The sequence below is a fragment of the Syngnathus floridae genome, chromosome 17, assembly GCF_059516105.1.
Source record: "Syngnathus floridae isolate MCC-2025c chromosome 17, RoL_Sflo_1.0, whole genome shotgun sequence".
In the NCBI taxonomy this organism is placed as follows: domain Eukaryota; kingdom Metazoa; phylum Chordata; class Actinopteri; order Syngnathiformes; family Syngnathidae; genus Syngnathus; species Syngnathus floridae.
Genome location: NC_142429.1, coordinates 5,929,482 through 5,944,655, shown reverse-complemented (window position 1 = coordinate 5,944,655; position 15,174 = coordinate 5,929,482). Strand labels below are relative to the sequence as shown.

The 15,174-nt window shown below is 44.6% G+C and overlaps 3 protein-coding genes and 1 non-coding gene across 4 annotated transcripts; 2 read left to right on the top strand and 2 right to left on the bottom strand.

Moving 5' to 3' along the window:
• Positions 1–2,137: 2,137 nt before the first annotated feature.
• trnat-cgu (transfer RNA threonine (anticodon CGU)) lies at positions 2,138–2,209 on the top strand. The gene has a single exon. It is a non-coding gene; the product is annotated as a tRNA-Thr (tRNA).
• A 617-nt stretch (positions 2,210–2,826) lies between these two features.
• On the bottom strand, positions 2,827–4,805 carry pla2g10 (phospholipase A2 group X). Its single transcript, XM_088358189.1, has 4 exons — positions 4,651–4,805; positions 3,897–4,068; positions 3,471–3,577; positions 2,827–3,296 (listed from the first exon to the last, which is right to left on the bottom strand). The coding sequence occupies exons 1-4, from the start codon at positions 4,685–4,687 to the stop codon at positions 3,148–3,150; spliced, it is 465 nt and encodes a 154-aa protein (XP_088214315.1). The 5' UTR covers positions 4,688–4,805; the 3' UTR covers positions 2,827–3,147.
• Positions 4,806–5,924: 1,119 nt separating this feature from the next.
• On the top strand, positions 5,925–12,211 carry zc3h7a (zinc finger CCCH-type containing 7A). The gene is made up of 23 exons (XM_088358187.1): positions 5,925–6,072; positions 6,482–6,584; positions 6,698–6,737; positions 6,802–7,005; positions 7,419–7,577; positions 7,753–7,833; positions 7,942–7,995; positions 8,243–8,279; positions 8,378–8,706; positions 8,776–9,028; positions 9,133–9,161; positions 9,245–9,383; positions 9,462–9,620; positions 9,770–9,975; positions 10,046–10,146; positions 10,224–10,405; positions 10,482–10,555; positions 10,634–10,764; positions 10,840–10,945; positions 11,024–11,132; positions 11,212–11,345; positions 11,409–11,572; positions 11,672–12,211. The coding sequence occupies exons 1-23, from the start codon at positions 5,940–5,942 to the stop codon at positions 11,859–11,861; spliced, it is 3,117 nt and encodes a 1,038-aa protein (XP_088214313.1). The 5' UTR covers positions 5,925–5,939; the 3' UTR covers positions 11,862–12,211.
• rmi2 (RecQ mediated genome instability 2) lies at positions 12,103–12,978 on the bottom strand. The gene is made up of 2 exons (XM_088358188.1): positions 12,572–12,978; positions 12,103–12,449 (listed from the first exon to the last, which is right to left on the bottom strand). Exons 1-2 carry the CDS (start codon positions 12,864–12,866, stop codon positions 12,265–12,267), a joined length of 480 nt encoding a protein of 159 aa, XP_088214314.1. The 5' UTR covers positions 12,867–12,978; the 3' UTR covers positions 12,103–12,264.
• Positions 12,979–15,174: the final 2,196 nt, after the last annotated feature.

Genomic DNA, 15,174 nt, shown 5'->3' with positions numbered 1-15,174 from the left:
TCTTTCAAATATTTAGCTAAAGCTTCACATTCTTAGCGCCGGACCACTTGAGTGTTTTGCTCCCGTCGGGGCTTCTCATAGGCCTTTTGTTCCACGTGTCAATGTGGATTTGGATGCTTGTGTTTAGGCCTCGTATGAAATAGGCTTATCTCCGCTATGGATGAACAAAAGCCCATTAAGATGTTTGGAGGAACGCTTGGAACACAAAGATGTCCGTCCTCCAAAGCACTACAAAAATATGCCTCTGGATATCCTGCTGATGTTCTTTGTCCTGGCTGAATGTTTCATGACTAGCAAGCCTCAAAGTGGATTAAATAGCGGGATCAAGCAAATTCCAGATTTATTGAAGAACTGCTAAAGAACAAGATCCACTCGGATAAATTGATGAAATAAGATCGGCGACACAAAAGCAAGATGTCCGATGTGCAGATCGTCACACTTTGGTTGGTTGGTTGGATGGAAGAGCACAATGAAATCAAGCCTTGTTGGTCTCCAGCCACCTTTCGACGGGATGCACATTCGTCGGTCACATCAAATGATGTGCTTTGCTTTTGATGACGATCCAGACACGGCAGAACCAGCTTGGCGCCAACGCTAAAGACAGACAATGGACCGACCGCGAGCGGCGCCAAAGAACCAGACGTCCTACCTGCCGCTCTTGCTTCCTGTGGGCTTCCCGGTTCTCCGCCGCCGGACTACGACTCGGGCTGCCTCCTCCTTGGTCCGCAGCAAAGACCGCCACCGCCATCTTTAATCACCGGCGAGTCCATCTGTCGAGGATTCTTCCCTTTCCAGTCCTCTCTTTCTCTGTTCCAGCCCCTCTCTGTGTGGCTGGTGGCGGGGCGGGGAGGGGTGCTCTCATTTTCCATCCGGCATCAAAACGGTGTATTGACAGGCTGGTGGCCCGCCCAGCAGGGGGGCATCTTGAACACGTTGCATTGGCTCTTGTCCTGCGGATTGACTGGGAGAGTCCACAGAAGCGTTTGGGCTCTCCAAGTCTGTAGTCTTAAAGGTTCTACATGGTTGTCCCTGAACGCATATTTGTCATGGTTGAGGAGACTTCTGCGGGGCTCATAATTTGTGAAATGAAAATGAGACAGATGGGGGGGCATTTGAAGTGACGTGAGGGATGATGCCCTTTTGTTGCTTTATTATCAGCTGCTTATCCTTCACTTGGATTTCACACCAGCACGTCCGGTTCTGGTCAGGGTCACATCAAGCCAAGCCCATTCACAATGACCCATTTTGTTTTCTGCCACTGAAATAAGTTTGACTTTCACTTTTTCTTTCACTCAGCCACGTCCAGACTGGACAAAAGCCGCACTTACGCCTAGCCGCCACTGGTTAGTAACTATCCGTTGCCCGTTTGGCAACATCGGGGTATTCCGTACAATATTGGTTTGCTTGTACTTTCAGACTTTCTGTTGCGGATTAGCATTGCATTTCAATTTTTTGACCTTTTCCTGCCACCGTCACTTGTGTGCAGCTTTTGTTATACCATTTTTTGAAAGCTTTTGTTGTTTGCAAGTCAGTTAACTTAACGTTGTCAACAAATGTGCAAACTAAACACAAATTTTAGCGGCAAATTCGTGCAGTGAATCTCATATTTCTTACTTTGGCATCAGGAGATTCTCTATAATCCTTCAACTTTATTTATTCGATGGTCCTTAACTTTTTACACCCAAAAAAAATAGGCACTGTAGTTTTAGTTTAGTGACCCTGTCGAGACTCATATTAATATAAAGCACCATAGTAGGCATCAGTGTCCAAAAATGAAACAAGACCAAGGTTTTTTTTCTGGAAATAAAAATATTTAATGTTATTGCAAGATAATTGTAAGACAGTGTAACATCATACACAGTTTAAATATTATTTCCTTTAAATGAAAACGAAACTAACGTTGTGTTTCAATTAAAATTTATTGTACATAACATTTGAACAAAAAACTTAAATGTTCTTAAAAATTACATGAACATGTAAATTATGTTTATTATACATCATTGAAGTATAGTGGTTTATAAATGCTGTTGGCACAATTATATGTATGTAAACGGGTATAATCGATTTCGATCTTTCGATACGTGGTTCTCGCAAAAGTGACTGCATTATAAACGCTAAATGTGACGCCAACGGCGCAGGCGCGGTGGCCAAGTGGTAAGGCGTCGGTCTCGTAAACCGAAGATCGCGGGTTCGAACCCCGTCCGTGCCTTTTACACAAAGTGCTACGTATTACAAAGGGTCAGTTGTAGAATTATCGAAAGAAGCTGTGAATCATCGGCATGATTGCGCAATTGTGAGTCCCTTCCTATAGAATCTTTAAGACGTCAATGTCCAAGTACAGGTTTTATCTAAATAAAACACTTCAGATGTTTTTGTCCGTCGTACAGAGTAGTTAAGTGGCTGTGTACTCGGCGACATACCACTCATTGTTCAAACGGTAATTATGAAACTGCTCTGCGTCACTACTACAGTCTAGATTGGTAAGAATATGGCGCCACCTCTTGGCACTTTCGGGTAGTTCGCTTAAATCACAAATGGTACAAGACAAGTACGAACGGAACGTAAGAAGGCACGCTCTGTTCCCACTTCACATACTTTAATCGTTTGTTTTCTAGCCATGACCTACAAAAAAGTGTTTCTTTATAGTTAGTATAATTGTTGCCGGTGAGATTTTGATTTCATCACTGGCACGCAATTAATTTGCGCAGTGGCGTAAGAATGAATCATCACGCTGCAGCACAAGGCACGCTCAGTTAACGCCGACTTAATGTTTTCCATTTGTTTTATATTTACATCATAAGTGGTTTTCATAGACTCGACTCCAACTTTGTGGTAACTTGACGTAGTTTTCTTGTTTTTAATTTCCAGAAGAAAAAACAAACAGGATGGCCAATAAACACCAAAGAAGAAAATTTTCCATTCACCATCCTTCACAAACACTAAAGTTAAGGCTTGATGCGTGATTCAGTAGAAAACACCACCCTGTGATGTAATAGACTTTTAAAAAATGTAAATAGAAAAGTTGCTCACTGTTCTCAAATAGCCAAAAGACCAATTTTACTATTACCACTGTTGTAGAAATATGTTAATTAGTGGCCATTGATTATAAATCATATTTACTTCCATCGTTATAAATGTTCATTTGAATCAATAAATGGAACACATCGGATTGAGGTAGCCACACCACCAATTTGGCCACAGGGTGTATTTCCTGTTGTAGGGTGCCTTTCTCAGGCACTTGGCAGCGTCTCGGTCACACTTACACAAAATCTTCTCACACTTGTCCGTCAAATCATCTGCAAATGATGACACACGAGGAAAAAGACAAATTATACAGAACAAGGAAGCTTTTCACGTAGATTTCAATTGTCTGCTTTTTCAGACACACCTTTAGATGAATACTTAAAGGTGTGTTTGAAGGTAGGGTACCAATTATTGCTCAAAAGAGGAAGGAAGAAAAAAAACAATACCACAATCAGCTGTCTTATCGTCACATGTCCAATCGTAGCGGTCAGTTTTGGTACTGCACCCTCGACTCTCGGCCCTGCCGTAGCAGCAGTCATGCTTGTGGCAGCACCTGTGGCCAAAACGAATATTTTGTTTATCGTGTGTGAGGGTTCACCCGAATTTAGGTTTAAGGCAGGGTCGCAAAGTGCTGGGTGGAATGACACGTTATTTTAAAGTCTGGCCTGGGGGCGTGGCCACAAGCGTGGTTAGTTTGAAGATTTGAAGTTAGAAAGCACGAAAAGATGGAGGCAATTAAGATCTGGTTGTGGAAGTGGGAACCTGGGTGTCAACTGGGATTTTTTAGCACTATAATATGGTACACCCAAGGCCATATTTACAGCAAGCGTCTAAAGAAGCCTTGAAACTGTGTGGTGAAAAAAAAAACTCACCAGTCGGCTTCATCCCGCGGCCAGCCGTTGCCCCCGAGTCCGCAGTAGCACCCATACGAGACGTAAGCCAAAGGTGATCTCCCCGTACTGCAAGTGATGATTCCCGCCAGCTCCAGCAGACCTCTTTTAGGTCGCTGGGATGGGAGTGCCGACGCAAAAGCCGCAGAAGCCGCTGAAACCGACATGGCAGAGGAAGAGCTCAGATTGACACTTTATGACACGATATCTAAGTAGACTTAGGTCACACTTTAAAGAACTGTTTGGAAATGAGCGGTAGCACAAACATACGACATTTATGTCAACAAAGACAACCCTGAGTTCACTTTACATGTATTCAACTGCTCATATATGCCATGAAATATAAAGATTCCAAAGTTTAATAGTTTCAGAGTTTTTTTTAGACACCCCCCTCAATAGCATTTCAGTCACGGCTGGGTTGTCATTTTGGTGTTTTTAAAAAGCCATTTCCAAAACCAAAAGCCAATCCACACGTGCCAGGAAGCTCACTCCACTTTCTCAAAGTAGAAAATAACCATGGCAATCCATGTGTCCGATTAACTCACTTGATCGACATTTTTCGTGGAATTGTTTTGAGACATTGTTCAAAATCGCTTTAATCTGAAAGGAGTTAGCACACATTCAAAAATGCATTCAGAGGAATTTCAGTTCTCCCAATTCAGGCTGTTGTTTTTCGCTGACTAGTCTTAAGATTTAAAACCGACTCTCGTTTTCCCCCTACTTGAGTTAAACTTACCTGCAAAGAGCAAAAGTGCATGGTGAAAGGCAGTCATGGCACGCGGCAGGCAATCTGCGGAGCTGCGCACTGCGCACCTCCGCCTTGTGTTTGCGCGCGCCTGTGTGTGTGTGTGTGTGTGTGTGTGTGTGTGTGTCGCGTGGAGGGTTGATCTTTTTTTAGATGTCTGAATAATCTCCTCAGCATCCTGATTGGCCAGCTAAATCAATCCAGTCAAACTGGTTAAATTGGCCTGACTGCTAATTGTTTGTTCTTTGTCTATACACCTTGGATACCACTACATATATTGACTTAGTCGTAATTCTTCGTTATTTTTTAAGAATATATATTCAGCCGTGTCACACAGAAACAGAATCATACGTAATGTTCTAATATCAGGACTCCGACCTTATTTTGGGGTGATAATTCCTCATAGCAAGATAAGCAACTTTCCTTTCTTTCTCAGACGTTGTGGTATCTTATTATTTGTGTTTAAATTATCTTTTGTTGTAAGGGTACAAATAATAAATGCTTTTTGTCCTGTTTATATCTGTACCTCTGTTCTACAGTCAGCATTGTCGTCATGTACAGTATGCGTACAACTCGAAATAATGTAACACTGTAAAACGTAAAAGCATCCAAACTCCACAGCTTTAGAATAGAAATAAACTGCTTTATTATATTTAATATATAAAATAAAAAAAACATCGGGAAAAATGGCCCATTCTAAAACTTTTGGCAAGTAGAGCACTCGTAATAGAACTAGTACTTCGTCCTTTCGCCAGAGGGGTCAGTATTTTGCCGAAGTTGAACGCATTTGTTGTTTATTCAGTGACGAAGAAGAACGAGCTAAAGGCGGCCCTTTAGCAGTGCTACACATTTAGCCCATTTTGTAAACATATTTTTTCCCAGCGAAATCGAAACTTTGCTCTTTCCTTCTCGGATGTTGCTGGATTTGAGGATTGTTTTGCTGATATATCCACTCAAGTAAGTGTACACGGGATAAACAGTTAGGGATGTTTGCCGACCCCCCCCCCCCCCCCCCCAAATAAAAAGGAAAGGAAAGAAAATGAATGATGGAAGAAGTCGCTATTGTCTGCGTAGGAGAAACTAGTTAACGTCTACGTTTTCTCGGCGTCCAGTCTAGAATCTACACCAGGTAACAAGCACCAAGATGCTAGTTACGTCTGGGTTAGTAAACGCGTGCGTTTCCCAATCAAGATTCCCTATTGTAGTGCAACATTGTGCCATGAGAGCACAACTGCTAACCACAAATATACAGCGGTGGTGCGGGTACCACACGTGCGCCAATGTCATGCGTCCATCATCGGACACGTCCGCTCACGAGCCGCCGTGTGGATGCCTCAGCGCACCGAATGAAACAAATAGTGGCTCGGACGAAACGTCAGCCTGATGTCGTGGAGAACAACAACCCCGCTGACGGTTTGTTACTCCGAAACGTCTTCCCCCGAATAAAGTATAAGGTGGCACCTTATCACGAGACAGACCTGTCCCGACTACTGTCTTTCCACTCCATTAACTGTCGTGAATTTTACCCAAACATTAATCGCTAATGAAAAAATTACGCCGATTCACACGGTGCTTTACTGAACTTTTGATTTGTTCCCAACACGTCATTGGTATTTCAGTTCCGCATGACGCGCGTGACGTGATTTTAAGTACGAAAGTAATTGACAGAACGAAAGTGAAAAATCTAAAAAAAAAAAAAAATTGTGCCAATCATTCTAAGTCTTTGTGCTGAATCACAATGATTCATAAGGATCTATGCTGGCACACTCCATCAATTTGTGTCTTAGCACAAGTGAAAACAAACTTGTGTGTTATTTCCCAGACACTGACACCCAACAAGAAGAGCACGTAGTCATGTCTGGATTGGATCCGCTTGACAGAAAGAGTCGTTGGCAGCAGATTCAGAAAGGACTACAGTTTATCCAGTAAGTGTCAACAGCCAACGTTCCCATTTTGAGCTGGACGCTGTCTAAAAATGGAAATTTGGAGTAAAAATCAGTATAAACATCATCATAACATCATCCTCTTTTGCTTGCAGATCACCACTACCCTATCCTGGAAGTCAAGATCATTATGAAGTAAGATATAAAGCTATCTATGTTATCAAACCTGAGTATATATTAAAATTGTCTGTCTTTCTAGGTGTTCATTAAAGATCTTGTTCAGAATCTTTTTGGAGAAGGCAACGATGTGTTTAAAGAAGGCGACTGGACGAAAGCCATCGAGATGTACACAGAAGCTTTGGATGTAGCCGCTTACGGCGAGACAGAGGCAGTCACCGTGACAACGGGTTTATTAGAGAAGCTTTATGCAAATCGAGCCGCCGCGTGCCTAAACATGAATCCGGTGAGTTGCTTTCGCTTTGTCCGTCTGGAAACTCCCCAGTAGGTGTCCATGACTAAATCGCAAGCGCTTATGAGTAAATGAGTAAAATGGAAATGTTTGCTTTATTTTACCTTTAAAATGGAGATGGGGGAGGGGAGCATAGCAAGTCTTGGCCAACAGCCTCTCTCTGTTCCAAGATTTCACACTTTCTTGTGATGAAAGCGTCACTGAAGACGCCTCATGTTCGGGAAGTGAGCCCTTCTTTTGAATGCGGCGTGTTAAATCCCGCGGAATGATACCATTTGGAGACAACTTGTCTTTTTTGGACAAAAGAACAACCTGTTCTTCTTCATGAATTGCAAAGTGGCAGTAAAAGCCCTCCCTTATCTGTGTGTTTATCATCAGCCTACTTTTCTTTGACCACTCTTTTGCAGGGATTGTATGATCTCGCGCTGGAAGACTGTGAAAAGGCCCTGCAAATGAACGAGGGCAATTATAAAGCGCTGTACAGAAAGGCCAAGTCGCTAAAGGAGATGGGGAGGCATCAAGAGGCCTACGACGCGGTGGCCAAATGCTCGCTAGCTGTGCCTCAGGTAAGTTTCAAGCTTAATAAATGACCAATCTCAAAAAATTATTGTTTTCTCATCTACACCTGTTCATAAAAAGTAGACTGGGATTTTTTTTTTTTTTACAATTTAGCCGAGCAAATGATTAAAAGCAAGAGGCACTGCTACAGCTCTTGGGTGGAAATGTATTTTCTCTTGTCAGGATCCCAGTGTTACACTACTGACTCAGGACCTCGCCAAAATGTTAGGACTGAAAATTCGTAAAGCGTACGTCAGGACAAAGGTAAGTGTGGCCCGGCCTCTTGAGTTGCCCTCACTTTTGTTTTCATGCTTGAATCTGAACTCGGCAGGTGAGCGCCGGTTCCACAGTTATTTTCTTTTTGTTTTACAGCCGGCCTTGAATGTATTGCGGGGATCGAGTCCTCAGGATGCCGCTTGTGACCAGGTAAGAAGTCTAAAGTGCACAATACATGTCAAAGTTTCATATGTTGAAACTTTATGTATAGCTAGAGATTGACACCTTTATTTTTTTAGTTGATTGCCCTCCACCACCCCAAAAAATGACCAGTAGCATTTCCTTTTTGGCAATATTCCAACATGCTTCAGTGACTTTCGTTTATTTATATACCGTCCACGTTGTATTTAAAGTCTGTCTTGCCAACAAATGCAAATTTTCATCTGCACTTGTTCAGGCGTCCCACAACTCTTCAGTTGAAGAAATAGAAATTGGTAAGTGTTCAAATGACCATAACACTTGATAGAAAATAAAAAGTGATTCTTTTTCCCTTATGTTTTTTTTTCATTTATTTTTATTTTCTTTTATGCAGAAGTACCAGAGTTGTTAGCAGTCAGCAGCAGTGTTGCGGTGGCCGCACCGGTCCACGCTCCGCTGCTAAACGGCAGCACAACAGTAGATGAGCTCCGGCTCCCCAGCAGCATCCCATCGAAGACTGTGTCAGAGCCTCCGGGCTTTGAGTCGTTATCCCTTCCTGTGTCTTCGGCCTCGTCTGCGCCTCTCGCCGTAAACATCTTCACAAACGGCTCTCAGACAAACCCGCCTCATACGCTACTGGAGACCAGCCAAGACTTAGAGCAGGACATCATTGGTAACGACCTTGACGACCTGCTGGACCAGGCGGGCCCGGAGATGTCTATGGTTAGTGTGCCGAAATGACTCCGCCCACTTCGAGTTTGGTCAGTAACTCATTTGTTTCTGTCCCCTCAGGGCATAGCCACGATGAAGCGCCCTCTTCCTTTGCCAGCCAGCATGCCCTCGGCCAACTCTATGTCGAATCCTTCTTTCCTTATGCCGCCTCATATGAACCCTTTCCTAGCCAGCGCTCAGCAATGCACTGTCAATCTTCCGCCGCTTTACCACCAGTTAGGTTCCAGCACCTATTTTGGGATGGACACTTTTGGGGCCTTGCCGCAGCCCCTTAACACACTGGATAGCCTTTCCTTATCGGAACTTAAAACAGGTACGATTACTCACCCTTCCCTCTATTTCCACCCCTTTATCCAAAAATAGGACATTATTTCATACTGATTGCACCTCTACTTTGAAATGCTTGTTCATTTTCAGATTATTCTTCAAATACCTTCATGCCACAGGTAATTGTTATCCGCCGCTCGTATGACGCTACAACAATGCCGACATTTTCACCTTTCACCTTCCAACGTTATTTCGCACACAGCTGAGCAACAGCGAAGCTCCGACGGGAATGGCTGTGGGCATGCCCGAGGTGAAGGGCGCTACAGTCGGCCTTACCAAGAACCCGTTAGCCGAAACGCACGAGTTCAAACAGGCGTGTTCCCTCTGCTACATGAGAACAGGTGAGGAGCGCGTTGTCGCCGTGTGCTGAGAGGGACCACGATAGCCATCTGATGTGGAATGTGCTTCCCTCCTGGCAGGAAGCGGCGTGTTGGATTACACGCTCCATACCGACGAGCACAAATGTAAAAAGGATGTTCTACTGGGCAGACTCAAACATTCCCTTGATAAAAAATGGAAGCTCATTCGGCCCAGACCGACCAAAACGCAATATGTCGGACCTTATTACATTTGCAAAGGTACAATTGCTTCTTCAGAAGCTTTTTTGATTTGTTTATTTCAGCAAGTACATAATCACATGATGTTTTCACATGACTTGTTGAAACGGGTTGAAGCAATTCTGCTTCCAACAGTATTTTTGACACTTGTTTTTTTTCTCTCCCCTCAGAGGTGGCTGCCGGAACTGATTGTGTCTATCCGGGTCACTGCACGTTTGCGTACTGTCAAGAGGAAATTGATGTTTGGACGCTGGAGCGGATAGGCCTTATATCCCGGGAAAATCTCTTCGACCCTTTCGGGCCCAGCTCCAGCATGATGCTGACCGTGGCCAAGATTTTACAAGAACACCCTGAAATATTTGTCTTTTTGTGCGGAGTGAGTAGACGCCGTCATGTTCAACGCGGCGCAGTTTGAAAGCAGACCCAACACAAAGTTTTGTCTTCAGGTGTGTTTTGATCACAAACCTCGAATCATCAGCAAAACCAGCAAAGACAACCCGACGCTTTGCTCCCACCCAGTAACCAAGCACGACTTTGAGAAACACAAGTAAAGTTCTCGACGGGCGCTCTTCATCCAGAGCAAAAACGGCTCTGCGTCATTGATTCGCTCTGTTTTCCCGCCAGGTGCCTGGTGCACATCTTGAAGGACAGCACAGTACGATATTCCAAAATCCGAATGCTGAATCCCCACGGCCAGCTAGACCTGTGTCGACACGAAGTGCGCTACGGCTGCGTGAGGGAGGACGAGTGCTTCTACGCTCACAGCCTCATCGAGCTCAAGATTTGGATGCTGCAGCACCAACGACGTAAGATTCTTCTATTCATATTAAAAAATATATATATAAGTAATTAGGTTTGATAAAAGCTGTATGTATCACGCAGGCATCAGTCATGAAAGTATTGTTGAAGAGGCCACCGCGTTTTGGAACACCAATATTGCACGGCAGGGCGGACGGGTAACACTTAACGTTCTCACGTTGCTTTTACTTCTGTCGTTCAAAGAAAGACTTTGAATGTTTCCTTCCTGTGATCAGTTTTCAGTACAAAAAAGGTTCGGGCCTCAAAATTTGAAGATGATGTTTGTATGTAGCCAGTGTTGGAGAAACGGGCAACTAAGCGAAGCAGACAAGAATAAAAAATATTGCTCAGCCAAGGCGAGGCACACGTAAGTTGAGGTGTGGGGAGGCGGTAGGACCATTGCATGGTGCTCAGCAACTTTTTTTTTTTTTTATAAATACAGGTGGGCCAAAGACAAACGTGTGGTGCTTATAAGTTCCAATGAAAGAAAAAAATGGACCACGGTTCGAGCCCTTCCCACCAAAAAGCCAATTCCGGCTCAGTTTGAGGTACATTTCAAACAATAATGAGAACTTATTATATATGGATAAAAAAAACAAACACAGTTTTGTCTGTCTTTTTCTCAGATTTGCATGCATGTGGCATCCGGCAAGAAGTGTCAATATGTGGGCAATTGCACGTTCGCTCACAGCACGGAGGAGCGAGATCTTTGGACCTTCATGAAGGAAAACAACAGTGAGTCCCCCTCCTTTCCAGCAGAATTGCAACGGCTGACCCGGCACCTCGCTAGCGAACGTGTCTCGTGCTCACCCAGTCGCAGATGCCGATCAGCTTTACGACAAGTGGCTTCAGTCTCAGAAGGCCGACTGGGCCGAGGAGACCGCCAACGTCTCTGTGAGGGAGAACGGCAAGCCCATCCAAATGCCCACAGATTATATGGAAGAAGTGGTGAGTCTGGGAAATTGTAAATGACGTGGACGACTAAGCGAGGCACCTGCGCGCTCTCTGCAGGCCGGCAACCACTGCTGGCTGTGCGGTAAGAACTGCAACAGCGAGAAGCAGTGGCAGCAGCACATCACTTCGGAAAAACACAAAGAGCGAGTCTTCACCTCAGAGGAGGACCACAACTGCTGGCAATACCGATTTCCCACCGGGACATTCAAAGTCTGCGAGAGGTAAGCTGTGCTGGGGACAATCCGACTTTTGGGACGGCTCGACATGTTTTGGCTTCAGGCTGTCCACGCGAACTGACGCTCGGTGGTGTGTCGGGACAGGTTCAACATCGGGACGTGCACAGAGGACGACGCGTGCAAGCTAGCCCACGGCGAGCAGGAGCTGCGGGAGTGGATGGAGCGGCGGGAAGTGCTTTTGATGAAATTGGCCAAAGCTAGAAAAGATCACCTTATAGCACCCAATGACAATGATTTTGGCAAATATAGTTTTCTTCTTAAGGACATCAAGTAAATGGCATGAAGATCATGTGAAAAGAAGCTGTATACTCCCAACTCGAGGTGATCTCTAAGGTCTCCAGGAAGTCAGCCAGGATGGATCGCCGCATTATTTTCAAGCGGCGTCGGACCGGTTTGAAGACTATCGCCAATCGATCAAATGAAAGCGTTAATCGAGTTTTGCTATGCACCGCTCATGTGAAGAGGGTGATGTTAGTAGCACGCCATAAAGCCTTTCTTTTTGACACTTTAACACACAGGTTTGACAGTTTATTTTAATTAATTGGCATTCAAAGGTCACAGTTATCTCTGAAGGCTTTCACTATGAATACACCAAATAAAGATCCTTTTGTTTTTTTAAGGACATTTTATGTTTGTGTTAATTCGTTCATTTGATAATCAAGGTGCCTGTGAGGTCTTTATTTACAGCCGTCGGAGGCGGCACATCCGCCGGCGACCAGCACACGCTGCAGGTCCTCCACTTCCAGCTTCCACATCGGTCTGTGCACCGCGGCGTGCTCAGAAAGGTCCGCCAGCTTCACGGCGCGCACCACCGGTTCCGGGGAGACGGCCTGGATGACGCCCATCACCATCACATATTTACCTTGGGAAAGGAGCAGGGGTGTAAGAGTTATTATTTCTAGGCGCTTGAGTGTGTCACCAGAAAAAAAAAAAGTTGAGCTATATCCTGCTTGTTTTGCATGTCACGGGATCGTATCGAATTACCCGACGACAAACACGGTTTCCCTCTGGGAATGCTCCCGACACCCTGGACTGTGAACGTGCCCGTCTCATCCATGAGCAGCACGGTGTTGAGCGCCAGCTTCACCTCCAGCACGGTGCCCTGCATCCATACCAGTGAGACCTGCAAAGAGCGATCCATGCCCAGCCTGACGACCCAGCCAGCCCCGGGCTCGCCGGAGCTCCCCTGCACCTCCGTCGCCGTCCTCAGCTGCCCGGAAAGGACCTTCACTGGCGGGGCGCGTTTCCTTTCACCGGCGGCATTGTCAGGTTTGTCCATTACGTCAAATTACATGTTGTCGTTTGTAAACATGAACGGAGCTTTTCATTTCCCCGCGTGAGGAAAGACTTCCGTATTACACGTCACGACCTGTTGGCTAGTGAGTGAACGATTCGTTCAAAAGAACGAATATTTTCAGTGAACGAGAGTGAACGAATAACTTCCTAAAGTGATTCGTTATTTTTTCAGTTCATATGACTTTGACCAGTAGGTGTCGGTAATGCGCAGTGAAGCTGGTGCCACCTCGCCGTAAAACAAAACGAAGAAGAAAATGACGTATATTCCCGTTCACGAACGAGTCGTGAATTGCATTTCCCGTTCACTAACCGAACGGATCTGTGAGTGAGTGAGTGAGTGAGTGAGTGAGTGAGTGAGTGAGTGAGTGAGTGAGTGAGTGAGTGAGTGAGTGAGTGAGTGAGTGAGTGAGTGAGTGAGTGAGTGAGTGAGTGAGTTGCAATTCCAGTTCATCGCGAGAACGGATCAGTGAGGAAACGAATCCTGACTTTCCCTTTCGCGAACGAGTCAATGGCTGAACTGCCTTCCTTCCCGTGCATCAACGGATCAGTCAGTGAACGTGTTGCGTCTCCCTCCTGACGTGAACTATGTAAGCCAGAATGTAGATGTACGATTTGCCAAAGAAAGAAAGAACCACTCACTGCAACACCACTTCTTTTATGCACGTTTTCTCCAAGCTAACGGCTAACTTTATTGCATGAAGGAGTGCGCCGTTATGCAAAATCGGGGAGATTATACTTCTCTTTGGGTAATCTTTATTTTATAACACTTACAGTAGTTCTTAAATAACGTGTATGCATATACACGCCGAAATATTGTTATGCAATATATCTACTGCAATTTCACATTAGATTGTTGGTTTGAAATGTACTTTCATTATTATTATTATTGTTATTATTTTAATAAACATTTATGTTAAAACTTGTCTGGTGTTTTATTCCTTGTTTTTATATTCGCCAATTGAAACATAAAAATTAGACATTTGGTTAACTGCTTTATATGACACTATGTATGTGTTTTACGTTGTTACATGAGTTGGTGTCCCCCAATATAACAAATGTCGGCATAACGGATTTTTTTCAACCTTTTATTCAAACACAAACACATTCGGTATAATAACACCATCAACTACAATACAACGGATACAAAATTAAAACATCAATGTCGGCATAACGTGTGTCGGCTGGCATAGCAGCAACGCTGACTGTCACTCACTCGGGAATCTTCGCGAACAAACTTGAAAATGGCGGTGCACCTAATAGAGCGTCCGAATGACGTCACAGATCAACCAGCCAATCAGAAAGTGGGTGTGAGGGCGGGTGTGGCACTTTTCACTTTCATTTAAGCTATGACCATGATTTTTCTCTAATAAACTGGCCTGTGATTAGGAACACCTGAAAATGGCAGTGTACCTAATGGAATGTCCGAGTGACGTCACAGATCAAACAGCCAATCAGAAAGTGGGGGTGAGGGCGGGTGTGGCACTTTTCACTTTCATTTAAGCTTTGACCATGATTTTTCCCTAATGAAGTGGCCTGTGATTAGGTACACCTGAAAATGGCGGTGTACCTAATAGAGTGTCCGAATGACGTCACAGATCAAACAGCCAATCAGAAAGTGGGGGTGAGGGCGGGTGTGGCACTTTTCACTTAAACCAGAGGTGTTGACCTCCAGTCCTCGAGGGGCCGCGTTCCAATATGTTTTCCAAGTTACCCTCGTTAAACACACCTGCGTGAAAAGATTTTGGTCATTTTCACGTCCTGCAGGAGCTAAAACTTTTCACGCAGGTGCACTTAACGAGGGAATCACACGGACATTCCATTAGGTACATTACCATTTTCAAGTGTACCTAATAACAGACCACTTTATTAGGGAAATATCATGGTCAAAGGTCACAGGTCTCAAGCTCTAATCCTCGGGGCCACGTTCCAATATGTTTTCCAAGTTACCCTCGTTAAACACACCTGCGTGAAAAGATTTGGTCATTTTCAGGTTCTGCAGGAGCTAAAACTTTTCACGCAGGTGCACTTAACGAGGGAATCTTGGAAAACATGTTGGAATGCGTCCCTGAGGACTAGAGCTTGACACCTGTGACCTTTGACCATGATATTTCCCTAATAAAGTGGCCTGTTATTAAGTACACTTGAAAATGGCGGTGTACCTAATGGAGTGTCCGTGTGACATCACAGATCAACCAGCCAATCACAAAGTGGGGGTGAGGGCGGGTGTGGTACTTTTCACTTAAACCAGGGGTGTCGACCTCCAGTCCTCGAGGGGCCGCGTTCCAATATGT

Excerpts from the sequence above, each read along its gene's own strand:
- pla2g10 (XM_088358189.1), bottom strand. The coding sequence starts at position 4,687 with ATGACTGCCTTTCACCATGCACTTTTGCTCTTTGCAG. Across the intron at positions 3,578-3,896 it reads CCGCGGGATGAAGCCGACTG|GTGCTGCCACAAGCATGACT; the intron begins GTGAGTTTTTTT and ends TTTTGGCCACAG. Across the intron at positions 3,297-3,470 it reads CGATAAGACAGCTGATTGTG|ATGATTTGACGGACAAGTGT; the intron begins GTATTGTTTTTT and ends CATCATTTGCAG.
- zc3h7a (XM_088358187.1), top strand. The coding sequence starts at position 5,940 with ATGTCATGCGTCCATCATCGGACACGTCCGCTCACGAGCCGCCGTGTG. Across the intron at positions 6,585-6,697 it reads AAAGGACTACAGTTTATCCA|ATCACCACTACCCTATCCTG; the intron begins GTAAGTGTCAAC and ends TTTTGCTTGCAG. Across the intron at positions 9,976-10,045 it reads TATTTGTCTTTTTGTGCGGA|GTGTGTTTTGATCACAAACC; the intron begins GTGAGTAGACGC and ends TTTTGTCTTCAG.
- rmi2 (XM_088358188.1), bottom strand. The coding sequence starts at position 12,866 with ATGGACAAACCTGACAATGCCGCCGGTGAAAGGAAACGCGCCCCGCCA. Across the intron at positions 12,450-12,571 it reads GAAACCGTGTTTGTCGTCGG|GTAAATATGTGATGGTGATG; the intron begins GTAATTCGATAC and ends TCCTTTCCCAAG.